The sequence below is a fragment of the Xyrauchen texanus genome, chromosome 21, assembly GCF_025860055.1.
Source record: "Xyrauchen texanus isolate HMW12.3.18 chromosome 21, RBS_HiC_50CHRs, whole genome shotgun sequence".
Taxonomy (NCBI): domain Eukaryota; kingdom Metazoa; phylum Chordata; class Actinopteri; order Cypriniformes; family Catostomidae; genus Xyrauchen; species Xyrauchen texanus.
Genome location: NC_068296.1, coordinates 34,539,420 through 34,566,295, shown reverse-complemented (window position 1 = coordinate 34,566,295; position 26,876 = coordinate 34,539,420). Strand labels below are relative to the sequence as shown.

Sequence of the window (26,876 nt, the reverse complement as noted above, 5' to 3'; positions counted from 1 at the left end):
CCTACTAACAATTTATGCCCAAATTATGTTGTAAGTTAATGTTTTAAACATTGTTTTTAACTGCCAAAATATTGCTAAATATATCAAGTGGCAGTTCTTTACAGTAGACAGGCCGATACGCACCTGTTTGCCTAACAGGTTTGGTCTTGATCCCGTGAAACCAACAGGGAGCGCGATTTCTGTACCGTGCAGCTACCATGTCTGTCTCGTGCGCAGCTAACTTTGTCATGGTCAAGATAATAGCGGTTGGGAATTCAGATTTCATTTAAGTATACATCAGTGGTGCGATGGCTTAACATGTACATAAATTTGTATTTTATTCGTGAATTATGAACATTTCAAGTGAAGAGTGTCATGTGCATTCATCTATTGCAACTATTACACTTCATGATGACATCCTACAATCCTATATAAAAAGAAAATGCTATATTGAATAAAAATTAAGTGGTACAGTATTTGGTGAGAGCTGTACTGTAATTGCATTTGGTGCAAGTAACACACATGTAAAAGCCTCCTTTTGGAGGGTGTGTTCAACATATTTGCCCGTGTAGTTATTTGCAAGATTTTTCCTAGTAAATCACCCCAAAAACGCCCATGACGCGCACATGCAATTTTATAGATTGCACAAGCAAATCAGTACCAGTTATTTGAGATCTAAGTAAATCGGGGCCGTTGTGTACTGTCAAGCTGTAATTGAAGTTACATAAGATGACAATAAACTATCAGTCAGACAGAGACCTGTGCACACCCGCCCCTCACCTCCCTCTGCAGAGAATACAGTGACCACACCGCTGAAGGGGCCATCTCCTTTATTGTTATACACTCCAACCCGCACCTCAAATGGGGTAAGAGGGGGAAATGTCTCGTCCCTGTACTTATAGGTGGTGGAGTCCGCTGATGTCACCATTTTCTCTTTCCATCCACGCGTGCCATTGGCCCGAAATGCCACGATGTAGCCGAATCCTTCCCCATTTTGGAATTCTTCTGAGACGGGCTGAGGGCAAAAAGAAACACAATAAGAAATAACATGTGAGTAGTTGACTGTGGCGAGCGGGGTAGGGCCGAGCAACGACGGTGCGGAACAAGGCCGGGATGGACACCTGGGGTAAATTGTCTCACCTGTCAACACCACAATCATCAACAGCTGGGCGATATATTTCTCCCCAGGTAAAATTTAAAATTTTATAAAAAAAAAAAAACTATTCAGTACTTTCAGTAAAACAACAATAAATTCAAAAGTAAACAGATTAGGTTGCCTAAAATTGTAATCTATAATATTATGTTAATGATTACAATTTTAGTTGTGTTATTTTTAATAAGAAACAGATTTCAAAAATAATCTCATAAAGGAGGCATCAATTTTTGCCAAAAATATATGCACCCTTGGCAAATATGAGCAAAGAAGGCTGTGAAAAATATGTCTTTACCACTTTGGTGAATTAAAAGTGCCAATTTCCTTCCGAAAAAGCAACATCTGTACATTATTCCAAACTTTTGGCCCTGGCCCTGGCCCTTTGCTCTTATGGAAATAAATTGGTACTTTATTCACCAAAGTGGCATTCAACTGATCACAGTGTATGCTCAGGACATTAATAACTTGAAAAATTACTATTACAATTTGAAAACAATGTTCAGAAATTCTTAAACTACATCAAAGTGTTCTCATCAAAAAAAATCCTCCACAGGCAGCAATGACAGCTTTGCAGATCCTTGGCATTCTAGCTGTCTTTTTTTCCAGATACTCAGTCTTATTGGGCTCTTCTCACGCACCATACAGTCTAGCTGATCCCACAAAAGCTCAATGGGGGTAAGATCCATAACACTCTTTTCCAATTATCTGTTGTCCAATGTCTGTGTTTCTTTGCCCACTCTAACTTTTTGTTTTTGTTTTTCTGTTTCAAAGGTGGCTTTTTCTTTGCAATTCTTCCCATAAGGCTGACACCCCTAAGATTCAATGAAGCTGTCAGCTGAGGACATGTGAGGCATCTATTTCTCAAACTACAGACTCTGATGTACTTATCTTCTTGTGTAGTTGTACATCTGGTCTTCCACAACTCTTTCTGTCCTTGTTAGAGTCAGTTGTCCTTTGAAGACTGTAGTGTACACCTTTGTATGAAATCTTCAGTTTTTTTTTTGCCAATTTCAAGCATTGTATAGCCTTCATTCCTCAAAACAATGATTGACTGATGAGTTTCTAGAGAAAGCTGTTTCTTTTTGCCATCTTTGAACTAATATTGACCTTAAGACATGCCAGTATATTGCATACTGTGGCAACTCAAAAACAAACACAAAGACAATGTTAAGCTTCATTTAAAGAACCAAATATCTTTCAGCTGTGTTTGACATAATGGCAAGTGATTTTCTGGTACGAAATGATCAATTTAGCATGATTACTCAAGAATAAGATGTTGGAGTGATGACTGCTGGAAATGGGGCCTGTCAAAATTTTATCAAAAGTGACTTTTTTTCAAACAGCAAAAAATCTGTACATTATTTGAAATTTTTGGCCACCAGTGTATGTGTGGTACAATTATTGGCCCCTTTTATACAATACTTTGTGCAACGTCCCTTTGCCAAGTTAACAGCTCTGAGACTTCTCCTATAATGCCTAATGAGGTTGGAGAACACATGGCAAGGGATCTGAGAACATTCCTCCATACAGAATCTCTCATTCTGTATGAGAGAGGTGGCGGCTATTCCCACTGCAGTACTTGTGACTGTCAGGAGTAGGAGGAGAAGGTAGCTGAGTAAGGCGCCTGATCCCCAGTCGCTGTCAGTCACGGAGGCCGTTCCCCTGTCACTGCCAACATTCCCATCCACAAAGGCCGTTCCACTGTCACTGTCTGTGTTCCTGTCTATGGAGGCCATTTCCCAGTTGCTGCCAGCACTCCTGGCTATGGAGGCCATTTCCCAGTCACTACCAGTGCTCCTGGACAAGGAGGCCATTCCCCTGCCAGCTTTCTCAGCCAAGGAGGCCGTTCCCCTGCCACTGTCACCACTCCTGAAGATGGCAGTCACCACATAGCCTGTCCAGTTCCCAGTGGTCATCGAGTCTGTTCAGTTTCCTGAGGCTGTCGACAAGCCTGTACTTTTCCCTGTGGCCATTGACGAGCCTGTCCTGTTCCCTGAAGCCGTTGAGGAGACTGTCCTGTTCCCTGAGGCTGTCGATGAGCCTGTCATGTTCCATGAGTCCGTTGTCGAGCCTTTCCTGTTCCCTGAGGCTGTCGTCGAGCCTGTCAGGTTCCCTGAGGCTGTCGATGAGTCCCTCAAGTTCCCTGAGGCTGCGGACGAGCCTGTCCAGTTCCCCGTGGTTGTCAACAAGTCTGTCCAGTTCCATGAGGCTGTCGACGAGCCTGTTCAGTTCCCCGTGGTTGTCAAAAAGACTGCTAGCCTCGCGGTGACCTTCGACGAGCCTGTTCAGTCCCCTGTGACCGTCGACTATCCTGTCCGGTTCATAGCGGCTGTTTGTTCAAAAAAAACTTTGTTTAGTCCAGTGGGCAGCACCTATCAGACACCAGCTACCAGTCTGTTTCCCAGGCCCTTAGCTAGCAACTAGTTAATGTAGGCAGCCAACACCCAGCAAAGTTAGCTACCAGTCTGTTGCTCAGTCTAGTTGCCAGCCCCCTTCAGATACCAGCAACCAGTTGGTTGCTTAGCCAAGTAACCAATACCCATCAGACACCAGTTACCAATCTGTTGTTCAATCTGTTCAGTGCCCAGTGGGTGTCCTCAGTCAGGCTTATCTTTCACCAGCGAACACCGCCTAGCTTAACCCTTCGCCTGCGGCCGACTTCCAGTCTGATCCCAGTCCTGCAGCCATGTCTGACCTCGCCCTCTGTTCTGCAGCCATTTATGACCTCACCCTCTGTCCTGCGGCCATGTCTGACCAGCCCCTTTGCCCAGACCTTTGCCTCTGCTGCCACCGATATCTTCCGCCACCCAGTTACCACCCAGGCACACCCTGCCTTTATCACCCTCATTACCACTCTCATTCTCTCCCAAGTTCCCACTTGTCCTGCCACTTTCCTTGACCTAAGCCCCATTCTAGTTCCGTCCTGCACCAAACTCCTTTCTGGTCCCTTCCTCATCCCTGAGTCTGATCCCTTGTCATTTCCCATTCCCTCACATAGTCTGTCCTGCTTCACTGGCAGTCCGCCAAACTATCCTATCCTTAGGTTTCCACCCAGTCTTTACTGAGCATTGTATATATTTTCATTATTGTGTGTGTTCTTGCACATGTACTTGCGTGTGTTTCTTCTATCAATGCATATCATCCACTCAAGCGCATTGCATTAGGGTTAGGTTACCGTGAAACAATTTGCTTTACTCGTGTTTTTACACCCTGAACTAAACAGGTCACTCAAGGAGAGAAGAATGGTTACAGAAAACAACAGATTAAACATGAACCAATGTAAACGAATAAATGTTGCTGATTAAACATTATCCACTGTGAAAAATGAAAATCAGTCCTCAACATATGTCACAATGACAATTGTACCGCAACATATCATTTCATGACATTAAAATTCCGATAATCTTTGCAACGGTCTATTGACGCCCCACTCTTCTCATTTAAAACACAGCGTTTGCCGGGTGGGTAGGAAATTGCACTAGAGGGTGCTTTTGGCATACACATCTTGACGCAAGAGGCTCTAGCACAAGCAGAAGTATTTGAGGCCTTGGGAGAGGAAACTGATTATAATATCATAAAAGCTGCATGCAGAAAATATGCTTTGATAAAATATGATGGCATGAGGAACAGAAGAAATTAAGTGTTTATGAAATGAGAATCTGTTGTTTAAATCGTGATTTGTGTGAGAGGGAATTATAGTCATTATTGTTGTAGCACCTCAAGTGTTCATTTCACCAAGATACTCCAACAATACGTAAAACATGCCACAGAAAATAATTTAGCAAAAATGTAGTTATTGTAACGTGATTCTGAGACCAGGTTGCTTAAAGCTGTACGCATAAACTCGGTTTCCTGAGCTCCAAAAAGTGCGTCTTCTTTCGCAGTACTCTACATATTTTACTGCAATTATAATTACCCTAATTATGAACATAATGACATTAACATAATGACAGTATTCTGTTTACATAAGCTTTAACTAAATCCCAGTACTGCCTTAGTCACATTATAAGGGTGCATATAAACGTAGCCTTGACACTGTTTACACTCATTCTGATAATATCACTCAAAATAGCTCAGTTTACTGCAAGAAAATAAACAGTTCTCTGCAAAGAGGCATATGTAATTGGAAAATTATCTAAATAATATGCTGCCAACTGAGCTTGGTGAGATGAGGAAAGGGCAAAAGACCATGCAGCAGGTAATTTATAAAGAATTTTGCCTGGGAATTATCCACCCTGAAAATGTTTTTTGGCCAATTGCATATTTTTTACTTATTTGACTGCAATAATCACTTCCAGCATAGCTTCATGCAGGTCAGCTTAAATGTTTTGCCCACGACATCTCCTAAAGTTTTGCAACCTGATGGTACTCGTTAAAAAGAAGTTAAATTCACCTAAAGCTGGGAATTAAATCACAAGTAGGCATCCCAAGTTATTCAAAGTTATGTTAATGGTAATGTAAAATTTATATATTTTAATTCTAAACCTGTATGACTTTCTTTGTTCTGTGTGAGTTTTTATGTTAAAAAAGGGACAGTATTGGCGTCCTAGAGATTTTCAGAGGCATTTTCCCACTCAGCGATGTAAAAATACATTTATATCAAACACATATGGCTGTCTAAACAATTATGTTCACCAATATCACTGTTTCAGGTTTTGTTAGAGTGATTTAGATAATAGATTTCACACAAGCGGAACACATTTCTGTTTAAATCATTCATAAAACCATTCTTAAACTGTCTCTAAAAAATTAGTTATGCCTGTGTTTAATGAATGTGCCCATTGTTTTCAGGGTTGATTGTAGTTTTATTTAGCATATATATATATATATATATATATATATACATTATTTGATATGTATGTTTATAAAAATATTACAAAAACTCATCTACATGTCACTGCATAGAGGTAATGAAATGTCAAATGTTACATAAAACAAGAATTAATTGCAGGGGCATGCCCCCTACTTTTGAAATTCTGGAGCTTTTATATTTTTTTATTTTATTAGATTTTTTTCATGACATTTTTATCCCCATCAATTTATGACACGTCACAATATTTTTTTTCCAGATATGTTGTATTTTTCTTTAAAAAAGTTTCCCTAAGGTCTCTATGCATTTTATGCGATAGATTTAAAGTGTATGCTGATTTTACAACCTGACCAACCCACAAAGAGTCACAAAGCTTTTTTTTCACACCATAATTCATAAATAATTTAAATCTCCATATTTTTCCAGTTAAATGACATTCTTTGTAATGCTGATTCCAAGTAAGAAGCAACACTAAAATGGCAAAGAATTGCATCAAAATGTCAGAGATTCCCAACTGAATATTGAAGATTTTCAGTTGCAATGAAACCAAAAACTAGAGTATGTCAAGCGCTTTGATGGTGAGCCAGAACACATCAATTAAATATGTGCTAATCCATAAAGTAAAAGCTTGCCATTGTTTTGTCAACCATATCAATGGTTTTTCAAGGGTCTTGGTTCAGACCCTTGAGTAAATAAACTGAAAGGGTGATGACATGTTTCGAAAAACAAGTCAAATATCGCTTACTCTGCAGTGATGTCCAATAGAAGTAATTTTGGAAATCTACTAGTCATTATTTGAACATCAATTTACTTTTGAAAATGTTCTCAAAAGTAGGGCAAAGGTACTAAAACAGTTGAGTTGGCAAAGGCTTCTCCTAGGTACTCTTACATTGTGTCCTATCCAAGTCAGGTCACTCAGCAGCCAAATTTGAAATGCCTTGAAATGCACAGATATTTTTCAGTCATGCAAGTGCAGCTCCTATCTAGTGAATGGGCAAATCTCCAGCCTCGATGAGGTACATTTTGCCTCTTGCATAGCACCAACCACTGTTAAATCTCAAAGGCCTGAAGTCCCACTCCACAGAGCTGTATTTTAGATTTCAAACACTAAAAAAAATTATTCTCAAATACTTTGTCGCATCAGTAAGGGCAGTCAAATTACTTCTACAGAAAATAGAAACTGGCTAGGGCACTTTGTTATATCTAACAAGAATTTCATTGGCTCTGCACACCCTTTTACAAGATTTCACTCAAGCGCATTAGACATTTCTAATATGTCACTATACAGACTTCCCTCAAATGACCTTTTTTCTTATTGCTGATGTAGGATCCAATTTTGAGAGCTGACATTTCGCTTCACTAAAACACACAAATTACTGTTGTTGTAGAAGCTTGTGTACAGTCTGCTGGTCACATGAGTTGATTTCGGCTGTCCAGATGTTGACAATTTCCTCTGTTCTCTTTTAAAGAGGTTTGACGCTTACTTGATGTTTTTCTGCAGAGGACATATCAGAGGATGTCTGCAACACCTGCTAGGCGTTTAATAGAATGGAATGCAATCTATTAAGGGAGATATAATTTTAATTAAAATGTGAGCTGGCAGAATTTAATCCTAGGCAATTTTATTAAATGACAAACACCTGTACTCTCCTCTCTTTTTGGCAGTAAAACTGTCTGTCACGCTGTAATCTGACTGATTTTCATACGCTTCTGAAATTAGCACATCCCTTGACGGAGACAACCAAAATAAGACAGCACTATAGAGGGAAGAGCAGAATGTACTTTCATGCTAAACTCTTTTAGCATACACTTTTAGCAGCATGGCTGTCTAATTAAAGGTGAAGTGTGTCATTTTTCTGATGTTCAAATTTGTTCCCTGAAGCCAGATTGATGTGCAACTATAAGCCAGCATAAAGTGTAAACACTAAAAACATTGATGTGTGTTTGAGCACCCCGACCAGCCAGTCATAAACTACATGGGCAAAAGTATATGGACACCCACTTATAATTAATGTATGGTGCAAGCTGATAGCTTCTTTAAACATGTTGCCTGTTCGCCAATCAGCTTGCTCACATGTGCTATGTGAAGCTAATCGGCACACGTGGTGTAAGCTAATAGGACCTTTGACGTGTAATTGGGTAGTCAATGAACTTGCGTGCTCTCTTTGCCTAACATTAAATTTGGTCAGTTTGCAAGTAAGCCAGAGGTTTTAGCAGTAGAACGTCTCTGTACTGGCAGATCTAGTGTGGTAAGACCAATATCCTGTCAATATGTAACACAACAACATGCTACATCTTTTAGGGAGTTGTCATGACTGAAATTATATTAATGGGTCTCTCATTATTTACTCACCCTCATGCCATCCCAGTTGTATTTGAGTTTCTTTCTTCTGCAGAACACAAACAAAGGTTTTTAGAAGAATATCTCTGCTCAGTTGGTCCATACAATGCAAGTGGATGGTGATCAGCACTTTCAAGCTCCAAAAAGCACTGACAATCATAGTAAAAGTTATCCATATAACTCTTATAAATAAATATATTGTAAAGAATGAAGTTGAAAAGGACTTCACTATCGAATATAGCAATTGTTGCCCTTTAGAAGACATTAAAGGAATATTCCGGGTTCAATACAAGTTAAATTCAGTCGACAACATCTGTGGAATAATATTGATTACCACACAAATTAATTTTGACTTGTCCCTCCTTTTCTTTAAAAAATAAGCAAAAATCATGGTTACAGTGAGGCACTTACAATGGAAGTAAATGGGGCATTTGTTGGAAGGTTTAAAGGTAGAAATGTGAAACTTTTAATTTTATAAATGCACATTAATTATTCTGTTAAAACTCATGTATTATTTGAGCAGTAAAGTTGTTTAAATCTTAATTTTTACAGTCGTTTTAGGGTTTGGAGATATTACATTATCATGACAACTATATGTAAGTTGTGAAATTGGCTATAACTTTACACAGAAAAGGTTAGTAAGTGACTTTATCACACTAAAATCATGTTAACATGCATGTTGTTAATTTCTTCTGGCTATACTTTTGAAACATTGAGTATTTTAATGTTTACGGATTAGCCCCATTGACTTCCATTGTAAGTGATAATTTGTGTTTTGGTAATCAGCATTATGCCACAAATGCTGTCGATTGAGCTTAACTTGTATTGAACCTGGAATATTCCTTTAATGTCTTCTAGAGTGAAACAATTGCTATTTTCTATTTTGAAGACCTTTTCAATGCAATTCTTTACTTCCAGTCGCTCTCCGATGCGCGTCCACAATAGGACTCAGTTCACGCTGCCTATCGCATGACGTTAGCGCCTTGGCATGTTCACGCAAGAACTGACACGATACAACCGGAAGTGCAGCTTGATTTGTTAAGAAGAAAACGCTGTTCACAAAGTGAATCAGTTTTGCTTTCAATTTGAATATTCCAGCACGCTTACGTCATGTGAGAGGTGGCGTGAACCGAGTCCCCTCGTGGAAGTGCATTTGAGAACGACTGGAAGTAAACTTTGATAGCAAAAAGGGCTTAAATATTGATCTGTTTCTCACCCGAAGTGGTCGTATCGCTTTATAAGACATGAATTCATCCACTGGATAACTTTAACTATGATTGTCAGTGCTTTTTGGAGCATTAAAGTTCTGATCATAATCCACTTGCATTGTATGGACCTACAGAGCTGAGATATTCTTCTAAAAATCTTCATTTGTGTTCTGCTGAAGAACGTCATGCACATCTGGGATGGCATGAGGGTGAGTAAATGATGAGAGAGAATTTTTATTATAAAATATCCCTTTAAGACATGTTTTCATAGAATATATCTTGAATATAAGTTTATTACTCTCACCCCATTGGCAAATAGCTTTTCATTGTTTTAAACACAAATTTAGCTTCTCTGGTAAAATAAAAAACATATATATTTAATAGAAACAAAATATTCTGATTTAATAATTACTTTTGTGATGTAAAACACTATCATTGGATTACTTACAGAACTTTTGGAAAATAAAATGTGTAAAATAATAATAATACATGACATGGATAACAGTTATTTCTGATATGAGTGCATAACTTTTCTTATTTATTCTAAATGTTGAGCACAATGTCCTTGCGCATGGGATAGAGGTACTTAAAGAAATGGGTTACAGATTTCTACAGAAATCTGGTGTGGAAAAACTTGAATGGCTTATATAAAGCCCAGACTTGAGCCCCAACAAACACCTTTGGGATTAATTGAAATGCCGACTGCAAGCCAGACTTTATCGTCCAACATTGCCTGACCTCACTGTTGCTCTTGTGTCTGAATGAGAGCAAATCCCTGCAGCCATGTTCTAAAATCTAGTGAAAAGCTAAACCAGATGAGTGGAAGCTCTTATAGCAGCAACGGGAGGACCTTCTCCCATGGTTTCTAAATAAAGGTTTCGACAAGCACATATGCAAGGTGTTTGGGTGCCCATACACTTTTGGCCATTTAGTGTAGCAACACTGGCTCAACTAATGGTGAAAGTCTGGCTTGGGACCAAAACTGTTTGTCCAACCAATGGTTGAATAGTGGAGTGTTCAGGAAGTCAAAACATTTTTGCAATTTGATTTGGTGAATCTAGTAGTACAGAAATTACACACTTCGACTTTAACTTACTCTAGAGTATCTAGGAAACAAATTAACAACCATCAAACCATCATTATTGGTGCTGGCTGAGCTTTGCTGCACGGGCGACCAATAAATTGCCATTTTAAAACAGAGAAATCAGCTTTGCTACAAAATGGAGTGTAACGTGTATTTAAAAAGGCTGCGAGGGGAAGGAAAGATACCCGTGGTGCAAATAAAGTCTGCAGGCGGTCTGATATCGGCATGCACGGTGGGCTACGGGAGCCATCGAATAGGAAGTAGGGCAACTGTAATGGTCTAGTCCATTGCTCCCGGTGCTCATAATTTGTTCTCTCTCTCCACAGATGCTAATGAGCAGACGGGGCCGAGCTGTGTGAGCTGTTTAGTCATTCATCCTGTTTGATAAGCAGAGCTCTGCCCAGCAGCCCGGGTCTCCAACAAGCACTCTGAGATGATTGGAGAGGCCAAGCAGCAGCCGGCTCACATGCCCTGACTGCCAAAGCACTACTGCCTCTGCTCCGTATCGTCCCATATTCATCAACATTGATCAGAGATGCAGAGCCAATTCAACGACCATAAAGTGTTTAACCAGAATGCCAATAAATGGGGTGGAGCTTCAATTACTAGTCCTAGACGAGAGGACATTGACATTCTACATAATCGTGCTGTAAAGATTTATCGAAGATGAGCTTATTGTCATTTGAAAGGTCAGAATTTCAAAATGCCACTTTTTATTTTGAAGCCATGTGATAGATTTGTGTGAGGATTAGACTTATGCTGACGTCAATATACTGCAACAGTCTAGAAGCCAAAATCACATGCATTGTTTCCATTGGGAGAATTGTTACGTTTAAAGACACACTTGCCGTGAGCTGTGAGGTTGTTAATCGATGGCATAATTCTGCATTAGTTAAATTTAATAAATAATTATTTTTTTTTAAAACACACCGAAGATGTTTGTTTTATTTCTGTTTTGTTTATTTTCAGTCTATGTACTTCATTCAACATCTCATTCTACACACATCCGTATAGTGCACATTCTTCTCCAAACTAATTCTCGCTTGTTGTTGCAACTCGCTTGTGTTTTCGAGCTCGATGCTTAGTAGTAACTCGTCATTTGCATAATACAGGTGTCATGTAATGTCAACCATTCAATGTAAAATAAAACGGCTTCCTAACATATTTCTAAAAAGTACTATTCATTTCTTTATGTGTAAAACTTATTAAGTGCACATTTAAAGGAATAGTTCATCTAAAAATCAAAATGCTGTCATTATTCACTCACTTAACATGTTATTTCAATCCCACATGCACCTGGTTTTATATAAATGATACTGAACGGCATTGTTTCTTGCTTGTCTCAAAATATTAATATAAATTTAATTGCAGATTTAAAGACCACATGAAAAAAGCACAGGTCCTTTTTATGTTGTCTTATTTCCTATTGAGACAATAACTTTTTTTTAAGTTGTCTTAATCCTTTAGTGTTACATCCTGGTTAAACCATTGGTTTATGCCAAGTTTAAATATATGTGTAAGCACGAATTGAGAGATTTGAAAGCTCTGAAGAAGGGGAATCATTATAGTGAATATTGACTTAAGCTATCATATGTCACCAGAAGACTTGGAATATAATGCAGGAATTTCGATTACTTTAATGGTACTTTAATAGTGCTTTTTTCCTGTTTGGTGCTTGACAGCCCCTTGTTACTAGATGCTTTCATTGCATTAGAAATGTGGACGTTCTGCAAAACATCTCTCTTTGTGTGCGACAGAAGAGAAAAAGTCATACTGGTTTGGAACGACAATACGGTAAAGCCCTTGTAGCAACTCATAATGTAATAACAGCACGTAAATTAATAAGTTAAATGTAAAATCTGAAAGAGTGCATAATTTAAAAATGCTTTTTTGGCAAAATGTAATTATTACATAATGAACATTTATTACATTTAAATGTTTACATTATGTGCAGTTATTAAATTATTCTTATTATGTCATGAGTTGCTGCAATCAACAAGAAGAGGAGATTGATGTTCTGCTTAATCTTGGCAGTAAAGATTTATTGAAGGTGGGCTTATTGTTATTTAAAAGCTCAGTATCTCAAAATGCCACTGTAAGGTCGAGTCAAGTGATTGGTGAAAAGCAGTGAGAGGGAGGGAATAGGGGGCGGGGGCATGACCTAATGATCTGCCAGTTGCAGTTACAAATATATATCATACACACTGACACCCATAAAATGAGTCCTCGATGACCTCAAACAAAGCAACTCATCATTGGAGGGACAAAAATGGTAGTGTCAAAGTGTAAAATTGACATACTTTGTAAGATATTGTCAGCAGCTTGGACACACAATATAGAAGAACATCAAAGAAAATGTGAGTAGTGCTTGCCTATGAAAAACTATGGTGCTGTGAGTGATTGCAGGGCATCTCTATGCAGTTGCTAGGTAGCTGGGTACTGCTCAAAAGAACCCACCCCAAATTCTCTATGATATTCTGGTCCCTAGATATGGCTCAGGTCCATCCTTTAATGTAAGCATTTTGGATTTTCTCAAGATGTATTGTCCACAAGGTGAAAATCACAAGTTTGTTTAGAAAAGTAATAGCCCACCCCACAATTTGAAGTATCATTAATGTCTATAAAACTAACAGTTCGGGACAAGTTACATACCCAAGTTTAATATGTAGGGTTAGGAGTTTGTTTAAATCCCTAAACATATGCATGAGCAATAGTAATTGCAAAGCTTGCCTAGTGATGCACATCTAATGGTGGATGCACGTCTAATGGTGGATGCAAGTATGGCAGTTCCCTATCGAAATTGTGTTGATGTAGTGACACTATGGGTCGCTCTTGGGAGCCCCAAACACCTCTGATCTTTGAGGTGAAAAGGGCAATGGGAATTGGCGAGTGGAATTAGCATGCCACTCTCATGGACATACAGGTATAAAAGGAGCTGGCTCGCAACCACTCATTCAGATTTTTTCTTAGGAGCTGAGCGGTGTTCATTCAGTGAATTCCACTACCATTCAGTTCACCTCTGTGTATGCTGTTGGATATATGGCACATTTCAGCAGTTTTCTCCCCCTCGTGCACGGATAAAGTGCAGAGAACACCCCTGGGCACTTCGACAGCTAAAATAGAGAGAATATTCTAAAAGAGTATTTTCCTCTAAAAGAGTGGCACTGATGGAGAGCGTCTTTTAAAAGATGCCTTTCCTTCTTTGTATAGTTCCTAGTTGCGGTCATTACCTCTCCGCCTCTGATGGCCACGATCATTTTCTCACCTGTTTGGGCTACAGCCACGCTGAGACAGCGTTTGTGGATGGCTCATCGTGGCTTTCCTTCTTCAGGGGCTCGAGGGACAGGCTCTACTGCATCCTTCTGCAGAAGGATTGTGATCTCCGCATGCTGGGCAGCGGTTTTCTCATCTTTTTGAAAGGCAGCACTTCCCCCGCTAAGGGAAGTGGGCATTCGCGTCCTCAATTATCTTGACGACTGGCTGATTCTAGCTCACTCTCGAGACCTGTTGTGTGCGCACAGGGACCTGGTGCTCAGGCACCTCAGCCGGTTGGGGCTTTGGGTCAACTGGTAAAAGAGCAAGCTCTCACCGGTTCAGAACATCTCTTTTCTTGGGATGGAGTTAGACTCGGTCCATTATTAGGCTTGAACCATTTTTGTGGCAGAAAAAATATAAAGAGGCACACAGTGGACTGCCTGTACCGCCAGTCCACGTAACACAGTTCAGCTGGTTGTGGTGTTTCGTATAGGGACCTCTAGTTTCACTACATTGACACAATGTCGAGTGAGTGACAGATAGGGAACGTCTTGGTTATTGTCATAACCTCCGTTCCCAGATGGAGGGAATGATACATTGTGTTCCTCTTGCCACAATGCTTAGATAGCTGCTGAATTAGCTGGGACCCTGTCTCGGCTCCTCAGCGCAAAACCTGAATGAGTGGTTGCGAGCCAGCTCCTTGCATGCAAATTCCACTCCCCAATTCCCATTGGCCTTTTCTCAAAGATCAGAGGTGTTTTGGGCTCCCAAGAGCGACTCATAGTGTCACTACATCGACACAAAGTCTCGTTCCCTCCATCAGGGAATGGAGGTTACGACAGAAACCAAGACGTTCTATGATGGTTAATGTTAAGGATCTGGGCTGCAAATCTTGCAGGTTAAATTCCAGGAATTGAAAGCCTTGGAACTAAAGAATGACTTAATTCAAAAACCTGCTGCGTCACCACTATGTCCTTGAGCTAAGTACTTAGGTTCCGGGGGGATATTCCAATTAATGCACCACAAATGGTTTTGATTTAAAAGTATACGCTAAATGATATGTAATATAATATGATGTACTATGTGTCTCTAAATAGCACCTGAAGGCCCTGTCAAGATACCTACTACTATGTCTCTTAATGTGATACAGCAGCAAATAATTAATTCAAATTCTTCTGTGCACTAAAAGGAAAAACTAGGTGCAAAGCATGTTAAAAGCTCTAGTCAACATCAAAAAACCTTTTTAATGCATGGACCTGAATATTCTGAAAGTGTTATGGGGCTTATAATTGAGCTGTCATTGGAAAAGCAAAATTAAAACTCCAATTATTCTGTAGTTACAGTAATAACTTCCTCAAGGGGTATAAACTCAGGAAGTCATCATGGCAAAAATATTCCATTGCATCTGGAATGAGCCTTTTCTTCTTTAATTTCTCACTAAGGTACACTTCTCCTCATATGAAAGTTATTTGGCTGACGACAGCTCTGGCCTGAGTATATATTAACTGCAAGAATAACCATCACTTACAATCTACATCTGTTCCATGCTTCCCAGTTAATTACACCTTTAACTGGCCTCATTTGAAAACCACTTTTTTTCCTTTTTTCTTTTTTAAATGTGTTAATCTGCACAACACTGTTCCTGACAACACTGCACAAAGCCAAAGGTGATCCATCCATTAACAGTCATTTAATGCTACTCTTTACAAGGTGAGAAAAACTGATTAGATTTTGCATCAGTGTTGTAAAGTCTCAGATTACAAACAGATGTTCCAAAAACATTCATGGCAGGGGAAGTGTTTTGAAGATTGAAGGTTAATTAACGTTTACATCCCTCTTGTGTGACCAAACTTATAATTTATTTAACAACACACCACAGTCTTTTTTCACTCTCAAAGACATCACAGACACTAGGACAGTAAACACCTCAACCCACAAGTTTCAAACGCATGCCCTGTTTTTGAGAAAGAAATTATCAGTTCAGTCATGAAACTCTATATGGTGCAATCGGATAGGTAATTTGAACATAATAATCTGTTAGCCAATCAACTTGGATTCTCTCTGTTTGTCTAATGTTTAAATTAGCTAGTTGCTTGCAGGCAAGCTAGTTTTACTGCAGCACACTGCAAGAGTTGTTTCTCTGAATCCCCCCTCCTCCTCAGCACCACTGGTCTAGATCTGCTTCAAGGGGATTGTGTGGATGTCTAATTGTGCAGCAGCATGTTTTAAATACTTAGCATAGCATGTCTGTATATGTTCTAGTCGTATTTGCCCTGCAGGAGCAGCATAAGCAGATCTCAGAAGCTTTTTTAATTCTTAAAATGTATCTAAATGAGTTGTGTGCAATATACCACATATTCTAAAGCCATAAGGAAGCTTTGTGTGAGGAACAGACAACATTATTATTGTTATTCACTCTCTATTCAATCTCATTGTTAAATATTATTCAGACTTGTCACATTAAGACACACCACTCCAAGTTTGACGTCAGTGCCACCAAATGGCCCTGGTACATGTGTGTCACGTAACTTAACGCAAAGCTCCAAATTTGAATATGCAAAAGCATGAATGGTGTTTAAGTATTAGGGGCTGATCGCACCAAACGTTATAAAACCTAGCTCCACTAAAAGAACAGAAGATAGGTGTCTCGAAAAATGATTTAAAAAATGTAGGTTCTTTTTAACTTAACATGCCATCTAAAAAAGCATAAAATGAAGCAAAGGTAAAAGACATCTGTCAAGCGCAGGTTTACATAGGAAAAAACAGGAAAAACAGCATGGACGGATACAAAACATGTTCATGTGAATGTCCCCTTATGGCGGAGGGTAAGAATTTCAGTGAATGATGACTGAAATAAAAACATTTCCCAACACAAATCTATTGTATGGATTCAGAAGACTTGGAATATAGCACAGGTCATAGAATAACTTTTTTTTCTTTCTGGAACTCCACAGTGCTTATTCCCATTTTTTCATTGTATGGAAACAAGCTGCATAAACATTATTTAAAAATGTCCCTTTGTGTTCTAAGAAAGAGTAAAAAGTAAAACTGGTTTGGATCTACATGAGGATGATTAAATGATGATAGAATTTTCCCTTTTGAATAAACTGACCCTTTAATACAGATTTGATTGAAGATTTAAACAAAATCTTGTGTTTTGCGTGTATTCTATACATAAACAATAGATGTTTAGCTTACATTCACAATTACAACATTCAAAGTCAGTAAAAGCATGAAAATGCATACAATAGACTAAAAACATAGTTAAATTAATTTTTAAGAGTTACGCAAAGCATTCCAAATGTCTAGCAGCTCTGGAATAAATCTTGTTTTGCATCCAACAGACTCCAGAACATAAAACTCTTTTTATAATATAATTGTGTTATTGTTCTTATAGGTTTTGGGAACTCTAATTGTAGCAATTCTTCAATGGGCAAATTGCAATGGTGGCAATTATGGCTGGAAACAATTGCAAACGTTCAAGTCAATTAGCAGTGTAAATTCATTTGGACAGAACTGCGAGTCTTTTATGCCATAATCATTAGCATAGCATGAATTCACAGTAGGGAGTCTTCCGTGGATGCTGAGAACAACTTACCTCCCAGGATATGACCAGCTCGTGTCTGCGGCCATTTCCCCCTCTCACATTGGCAGGGGCCACGGTCGGAACTGCAGATAAGAAACACAACTACTTTAATGAAGCATCGTATTACTACTTTAAAAAACAGGTGAACTTTATCTGCAGGCAAAATTGTGAGCCATGTGTTTGTATGACAAAGCTATGCCTTAATAATGAATACTAATGATTAAATAATGATGACACATGAGGGAAATTTACACTATAAGTGCAACTCTCAAAACCACATTTTAACATAACAGTGATCAAAACTCCACTTAAAAAAACAAAAACTAAGTTTTGTTAGATAACCTAAATGAATATGCTTTATTGGGTAAAACTTAAATGAACTGGTTTTATTCAATATATAATTAAATTTTTTAATCTGAATAAATTTGCCTGATATCATTAATTACATTTTATTTTGTTTTGCTTATTCATTAGAAAAACAAATACAAAAAAATAAACATTTATAAAATTCCAGTTCTAGAAAGAGATTAATAATTAGGCACAATTAAAATATGACTAATTTCGAGCATTGAAAGCCAAAGCTGTTTTTATGATCAAAAGAAGCATTTATGGGGCTTTTCCATTGCAGGTACAACTTGACTCTGCTCGCTTCTTGGGGGTTTTTCACTGTAGATTGTACCTGGTACTTGATACTTTTTTAGTACCATCTTGGACGAGGTTCCAAGCGAGCCGAGCCAATACTAAATGTGACGTAAAACTCCTGCAGATCACTGATTGGACAGGGAGAATCGTCACTACCAGCATCAATGGATTTCCGACACATGACATCAACCCACTAGTTTTAAAGTTAGCAACAGCAATAAAATTATCATTTGTTCACATGACTTTCGAATTGTAATAAGAAATGGCTGTGCGCAAAACCACAGTGTGGTCAATAATCGAGTTGCAGACGGTCCACTCTTTGGCAAAGAATGAAACGAAAAAGTCTATCAGGAAGTGTATCAGCTGTTGGACGCACACGGCTACCACCGGACCTACCAACAGTGTAGGGAAAAGTTAAACACTTAAAAGTGACTACAGAACCATCAAGGAACGAGGAAGTGGTTCGACCAAATGGACTCTATCTAGATCGGCGGGCAATGGGAGGAAGAGTGCCCGGCTGGATTCCATGATGGAGGATGGTACGTTTTGTTAAGTTAACTCTATATAGTTGACCAGGTACTAGGAAGCTTACTTCTAAAACAACCAGGCCAATTTAACTGTTACACTTGTGTAATGTCAACATGCAACAACTGCTTTATGCAACACAATGAGCTAGTAGCTTACAGCTAGCGGTCGTGTTCTTGTTTTGGCCAGTTTGTGTCGTTTTTAAGATGAAGTCATGGCAGTAGAGGCTGTGCAACTATGACGACCAGCCTATAATCCCACACTCATTGAGATGGCACTATACTGCAGTGGAAAAGCAAGATCGGAAACGTAAAGCGAGTAGAGTTGAGTCGAGTCGAACCGTAACGTGCAGTGGAAAAGTGCCATTTAGTCAAGTATGTCCAAACTTATGACTGCTAGTGTACAGACAAACTCACTAAAAACACATCTGATAGCTTCATTCACACAAACAAAAAGAAAAGAAAACTTGCAGAGACAAGAAAGAAACTGAATTTAAGAAAAAAGGAAAGTGTTGTATGATGGCACCATTACGATTGCAATATTTCAACAGGCCTAAAATGATGACAAAAGAGTAGCTGTCATTATATTTATATTTCAGGGCATTTTGCCTCTGCGTACAGGGAAGAATCGAGCCGGACCATTAAATGTTTTTGAACCAAAGAGTGTTGAAGCAAGGTTTTTGTTCTCCATAAATAGTATTCTGCAGCCTCTTTGCCTGAGGGCGCAAGTGCCTTTCTGTCTCGGCTCAAACACAAAACTTGTTTAAATTCATGTAAGCGGCTTATTTCCTACTTCTACTCCAATTAAAATAGAACCAAGGTCACCCATGATATTCAGATGGGTGGCAGCAGTCGTAAAAATGTGTCAAAACACACAGCTACTTGATCCCTTGGAAGATGAATGTAGTTTGAGTGAAAACTGTTTATTTATTTAGAGTTTTTTTGTTCTGTTGGAGGATGTTTAGAGCAATGATATTCACATGTGAATAAACGAATGGCAGATACCTGCTTCTTTAGTACGGACCGCTCTAGAGGGTGCACTCGGGTCACCTGTGCCTATGGCATTTGTGGCCACCACCCGAAACTCATACTCCACCCAGGGGTTAAGCTCCACGGCCATGGCCGACTCCAAGTTTCCTGTCACCGGGTCTGGATCTGAGGGTTATGAAGAGCAAAGCGGTGAGGTATCAGAATGGAGAGAAATGAATACAGCCTTAAAACACAAACAAAGTCAATTGACATAAACTAACATTACGTATAGTTTCCTCTGCGTATTAAACTGGGATAACACTGAAAAAGTTTCAGACTTCAGATTTAAGCATGATTGATGTAAGAACCTGCATGCAAATGTGCTATTTTTTCATGTGAACGCAACTACTTCCTGGTTCCAACAGGACTTGTACCCAAGTCTATGAGGTTGAAGAACCTTTGAAATGATGCAAACATATCTAATTGGGTATGGCGCTTGTCAGTAATTTGTCTGAATGGGATTGATTTCAGGATACATGAACTTTCGGAAGCAACATGTCGATTTCACATCTGATCAAACTGTGTCGAAATGCCGGCAAATCAGCTCTGGTCATTTCTGAAAAGGCATTAATAATGCTGATCCACATCATTAGGTGTCAGTATAGAGTCTAAGACCACTGTCGTATCAGCCCCCAAAACATCAAAATATACATAATCCACCATAAGATTTATGTCTGAATTCAGGATGCTGAAGCAACATTATATTCACTATTTATTTGATACTACTTGTATCACTCTGCTTCATTTTGTGGCCTGAAAGGGTTGCCAACTGTCCCAAATTACTTGGAATGTCTTGTATTCCCCCCAAACCATACTGTTTTAAAGTGCTCAGTATGCTCAAAACGTCCTGTATTGAAGGCATCATGTACTGCATTGAAGCGCCACATTAACCTGCTAAACAATCAATGATGCTTTGCAGTTAAAAGATGAATCAAAAGTTTTTCAAATCTAACAGACAATTTCAACTTTAAATATAATTATATATTTAAATAAATATTCAATAAATACCTGTCACAGATGCACAAACTGCACAAACATAAACTCACCAAATTTAAAATTGATGGCCATGAACCCAGTTCTTCAGTGTTTACATTTTTCTAAATAATTAAGCTTTAAATAAACAATCGGATTTTTTTTCCATTGGTTCAAAAAGTGAATTTGCAATTCTGATTTCTCTCATGGTTTGTCAATACACAAGAGGCACTGGATACAAGATTGTGTTTGCCCAGATGACTGGCTCTTCATTCTACACAGCTAATTTCAGTCCAGACATAGACCTGGCTGCGGTCCAGACCTCTGGGCTCACTTCTCTCTACAGTTAACGGCTGTACATAACCTGTGGGAATGACGTCCTGCTGCAGGCGTAAGACTGTGAGATGATAAACTCTCAGATGCTTTCCGCATGATTTCTCTCTCTTTCCCTGCCTCTGGCTTGCCTTGTCGTATCTCAGTTTCTCTTCTTCATCCTCTCTATACTTGTTTCCTATATTTGTTGTTTTCTTTCTCTTGCTATCTATCTGTGACCACACATCCCTCACCATCTCACCTTTCCGTTCTTCTGCACTGTCTCTTTCTTGCTATTAAAGGGATAGTTTACCCAAAAATGAACATTCTGTCCTCATTCATGCATTCTCATGTTGTTTCAAACCCTTATGAGTTTCCTTTTTCAATGAAACACAAAAGGACATAGGCCTGCTCTACTTTAAGAAGAGTATGGCACTCTATTTAGCTCATTTTCTTTCACTGTGATGGACGTGTACCGATAACAGTGTTTGAAAAGTCTGAAGTAAACATTTTCCTCTCAACCTCTTTGCTAATCTGACCAGGTATGTAACAAAGTACAGTTTTCACACACGTGCGTTATGTCTTTGACTGCCATTCGAGTGGAATGCTTCAACTGAAAAGAGCGTGTCACGATCATTAAATAACACTTAGCTATTATCGAATGAAGGCTGTCTGAACCATGTTTGAACTGATCAAAAACTGCTGTCTTTTGATAATAGCATGTGATTACAAGTGGTATAACTGTAAAATTATCACAATAAAGCTATTTAACTCCTGATAATGAGGGGACAATGTAGCAAGAGAATCATTTTCTGACAAATTACTAAAAAAGATGCATGTCTGTCTGTCTATATTAACATTTATTAATTCTGGTTAATGTTAATTTATGAAAATATAATTCTATTTTTGCCAAACATTATTTACTAAATATAGAGTGCATCTGGAAAGTATTCACAGCGCTTCATTTTTTCCACAGTTTGTTATGTTACAACTTATTCTAAAATTGATTAAATTCATTATTTTCCCCAAAATTCTGCAAACAATACCCCATAATGACAACATGAAAGAAGTTTGTTTGAAATCATTGCAAATTTAATAAAAAATAAAAAACAAAATAAAATCACATGTACTTAAGTATTCACAACCTTTGCTCAATACTTTGTTGAAGCACCTTTGGCACCAATTACAGCCTCAAGTCTTTTTGTGTATGATGCTACAAGCTTGGCACACCAATTTTTGGGCAGTTTCTCCCATTCTTCTTTGCAGGACCTCTCAAGCTCCATCAGGTTGGATGGGGAGCATCAGTGCACAGCCATTTTCAGATCTCTCCAGAGATGTCCAATCGGGTTCAAGTCTGGGCTCTGGCTGCGCCACTCAAGGACATTCACACAGTCCCATAGCCACTCCTTTGTCATCTTGGCTGTGTTCTTAGCGTCGTTGTCCTATTGGAAGATGAACCTTCGCCCCAGTCTGAGGTCCAGAGTGCTCTGGAGCAGGTTTTCATCAAGGATGTCACTGTACATTGCTGCATTCATATTTCCCTCAATCCTGACTAGTCTCCCAGTTCCTGCCGCTGAAAAACATCCCTACAGCATGATACTGCCACCCCCATGCTTCACTGTAGGGATGGTATTGGCCAGGTGATGAGCGGTGCCTGGTTTCTTCCAGACATGACACTTGCCATTCAGGCCTAAGAGTTCAATCATTGTTTCATCAGGTCTGAGAGTCCTTCAGCTGCCTTTTGGCAAACACCAGGCAGGCCGTCATGTGCCTTTTACTGAGGAGTGGCTTCTGTCTGTAAACCGTACCCTCAATTTTGCAATCTGTATCTTGTTATCATTCTTTGAATTGTTTCTAATAAAATGGCGTGAATATATGGATTGTATAAAATGGGGATGGCATAACCAGTGCAGGTTGTACAACAAAGAATCATTAGCCTGTCTGTCACAGATGGAGTAAGGGTTTCTCGAAGCGCTAAGTACACTGCTTGTTGCACATTAATAGTACTTAATCTCTACACAGCACATTTCCCAAAAGCACCGTTACCTAAGTAGCATGTAAATACTATGTAAATTAATTAGAGCCTCTGACCAATCTTAAGTCCATTTCAGAGTGAGAAAGTTCAAAGAGTTATGCACTTTCTCTCTCTTTCTCCTCATCCTTTCAGACATTAGTTAACAAGCCTAAGTTGTACATTTTCCGTCATATTTATTTGATAAACTGTGTTTGTTTCCTGATAATTACATAAATGTGTACTATTCTATTTAAAGTACATTAATATCATCTTAATAGCGCCAATATTAACAATACATTTAAAATGACGGTTTATAGCATAGCCTACCATTTTACCTGGACCAGACCCAGCTAACACATATTCATGCTCACGCATTTATTCCTATGTCATTTTCGAGTCATAGTCAAGGACTATAAGGAGCATAGTGAAACTAAAACAAGTACTGTCTATTTATCAAGTCGCAGAGTTGACAGCGAGTGAGACTTTTTGGGCGATGCGAAGAGATATGGCAGCTTGTCTGTATCTCTCCTACACCTGGCTCACCACTTGCAGGATAAGTCTCATTCTCCATACAGAAAATCAGCTCCCATGTTTATTATGACCGGGACATGCATCTCGCATAATAAGCGTGCACAGGTTAATATAATCAGTTTCTGTGCAAAGATTCGAGCCAAGTGCGTACCTCCTGTAAATTTATTTATGCCAATTTTATGAAATATGACATGTTCTTGCCAGGTTTTGTGAGGTAAAGGTTAACTAACTTATGACCTTCACATTAATCTGTTATCTGATTTCAACCGGTGACATTTATAAAAGCACGGCAGACATTTAATAGAGGTCCACTGGGCTCTTGCCACAAATTCTTACAAATAGATGGGGGGACAAGTCAACTCCCGAGTTTGAGTCTGCATTCTGAAAGACTGTAAACCTTTATACACTGAAGGTCAAATGTTTGGTTTGAGCCCTTATTTACCAAGTAATGGAGTATTTGTAGAATCAGAAATTATTAGGACTATAAGATCTGGTCCTTATGACCTTCGCCAGTGGTGAGTGAATTAAGGAAATGTTTCAGCTGTAAATATTTACCACCCATTAAAATGTTGCATTTTGCGTTTCGAGGACGTGCAAGTGGTGACAGTAGCTGGGTTTCCATCCAAATGTTTTGAACGTTTCTAAACATTTGACTAAAGAAAATGCTAATCATTGCGCGTTTCCATATACTACGTCATGTGCATTATCTTTAGGTGATGTGGGTTTTATCACCCATGTAGCTTGCTCCCCTTTGGTTTATGACTTATTAACTTTATATATTAAATATCTGATCATCAGTTATGGATCTTTGGAGCCATAACCCTAGAGTAGAGTGGATCTTTCATCCTCGATTTGTGCCTTCGGCTCCGGCAAAGGTCTGTCCGGCAAAGGAAGGTCCGGGTGCATGTGATTGAGGAAGAAACGGAAGGGGAAATGGGATAAATGAGCTGAAGCTCTTGTGAGAATTTGTCCAATGGGACTGCAGTCTCTGCAGAGGATGATGCTGCAATGGCACTGGTTCTGAGATGCTCATGCCTTCTGTCTGTGTCAACGTAGCAGATTGTTCCGACAAGGTTGCGGACTGGAATCAGAGGAGTTAATCACTCTAATCTTCACACTCTGGGTGGTGGAACGCTGACGGAATTAACCGTTACCTCTTTAAATCTACTTCTTGACTCCTTTCAGTGCAAATGGCATTGGTAATGCAATGACTCTTGTCAACGAAACCTTTATCCTGAATTACTGAATTACTTTTTCTTATCTTTAATTATACAGATTATTGCCTATTGAAAGATTTTAGATCTTTGAAGTGCAATTAATTACGGTGAATGTATCTAGACCCATGCTCTGTGCACTTTTTTAACTGTTTTTGTTCCTTCTTTGGATATAATTTTGATCCTGGGTGATTTTAACATTCCCTAACCCTGACCTAAACACTAACCTAAGATCCAGCGTTTTACCACCAGTGAATGTTTCAACTGGTTCTATCGCATGCTCACATTGTTTCAGCCGCTTTAAGCTTTGTGCCCCTCTCGAACATAAAAGTCACTATTGCACAAATGAGGGTTACTTCTTATGATGTAGTCCTTTCTCATTTTTTAAAGAGGTAATGGATATTATTGGTACAAGCATTTTATCTGTTATAAACTGTAGTCTGACATATGGCATATATTTGGCTACTTTTAAGCATGCAGTCACCCAGCCTCTTCTTAAATATCATAGCTTAGACCCCATGTATGGCCCATATCTGAATTACCATTTATATCTAAGATCTTGGAGAAGGTAGTTTGCACACAGCTCATTTCATTTTTTTAAGAATAACATTTTTGAGAGATTTCAGTTGGGTTTAGAGCAGGACACAATACAGAGTCAGCTCTTATTAGGGTTACAAGCAATCTCTTGCAAAGAGTTGATTCTGGAAATTGTGCCATGTTGATGTTATTAGATCTTAGTGCAGCCTTTGACACTACTGATCATGCTGTTTATATTGAACAACTCAGGCATTGGCATTCAGGGCTCTGAAGCATGGTGATCACCTCTCTGTTAAATCTCTTCATGATATTTTGGCTGATGTTAAATGTTGGTTGGTGAACTTTCTCCAGCTGAATGATTATAAGACTTTTAAGCTTTTTGGTAAAAATCGATGTGGCGAGAATATCACCGATAGCTTTGGGCTACTGCCAGGTAATAAGCACTCCCTTTTTTTAAATCTGGGTGTAATTTTTGACAATATTGAGAAGATATTTGCCTCTGTTTATCAAATCTTCTACCACTACTGATGTGTCCAAGAAAAGCCTTAAGACTTATTTATTCTCATTAGCTTTTGATACTGTTTTCTTAATACTGTTTTTGTGCTATTTATTGTTTCTTTTAATGCAATGCTTATTTTAACTCTGTAATTTTGAAAGTGCTTTATAAATAAAGTTTGAGTTGAGTTTAGGGAGCCCTTCTTCAGCAGCTGAATTACCTCCTTGCTTCAGGGGAAGTTGTGTTTGTGGGATTGGAGCACTTGTGCATTGTTGTATTAAATGCTACCAGGAGAGGCCACAGAATGAGTGTAATATGTCATGTAATGAGGGCTGAAAGTGCTGCTATGCCTTTACGCCAGCCGCCTCTGCATACATGGGAGCGCCCGTGCTCAAAACTGATTGTGAGGTGCCACTTTAACAACCAGCTGTGGGTTAAACACTTCAAATGTCAAGGGCTATGTCCATCCATTGCCATCTTTGTTGTGAAGAGTGGAAACACATGCACAAATGGGCAAAGCAAGTCATTATTTGTCGAATAAAACATCTCCATCACCTTAATGCGCATTTTGACTTAAGTGAAACTCTAGAAAATCCACCTCTAGTATGCAATTCCTATGCAATTTACATTGCTCACATTTATCCAACACCCCCCCTCCCCCCACACACACAAACAATAGTGCTTGCGATTTAATCCTTGTGTAGCGGGGTACGGCCGGTCGAGGATAGATAAGGCGGCGGCACTGGCCGAGGGGGGAAGCTCGCCGCCGATGCCGCCACGAAAGCGACAATAAAATGAGCAGACTACGCCACCCTGTATTTAACAGGGAAATAACCCAAATCGAAAAGGGCACACAGGTTCGTTGTTTCAAGACAAGAGGGCAAGAGACGTGAATACCAAGGTACAAAATATTTTATTCATCTATACAGATTAATCATAATGGGCACTGAATGCTCATTTCGTGCTTTAAAAGTGTATTAAAATTATGAGTACCACAATCAGCTGTGTGGTTTGTAGTAGGCTTCACACACCCATAAACTTATACACTGACGCAAAAGGCTGAGGCTTACCAGGAGCAGGAAGGCTAGCCGGGGGCAGCAATTCCCCGATAAAGACACGTCACCCCCAAGTGTACACTCTCTCACACGCACATACACACACAAACACAGGTGAGTCAGTTGTAGACGCA

General features: G+C 39.1%; 1 protein-coding gene across 2 annotated transcripts in view; it reads right to left on the bottom strand.

Moving 5' to 3' along the window:
* The window catches only part of LOC127661925 (contactin-5-like), a 360,754-nt gene that overhangs the window by 6,125 nt on the left and 327,753 nt on the right, over nucleotides 1–26,876 (bottom strand). For both annotated transcript variants that reach the window (XM_052152886.1, XM_052152887.1), the window contains exons 17-19: nucleotides 19,588–19,737; nucleotides 17,429–17,499; nucleotides 760–994 (exon numbers count right to left, since the gene is read on the bottom strand). In XM_052152886.1, coding sequence (XP_052008846.1) covers nucleotides 760–994; nucleotides 17,429–17,499; nucleotides 19,588–19,737 — 456 coding nt within the window. The remainder of the gene's footprint in view (nucleotides 1–759; nucleotides 995–17,428; nucleotides 17,500–19,587; nucleotides 19,738–26,876) is intronic.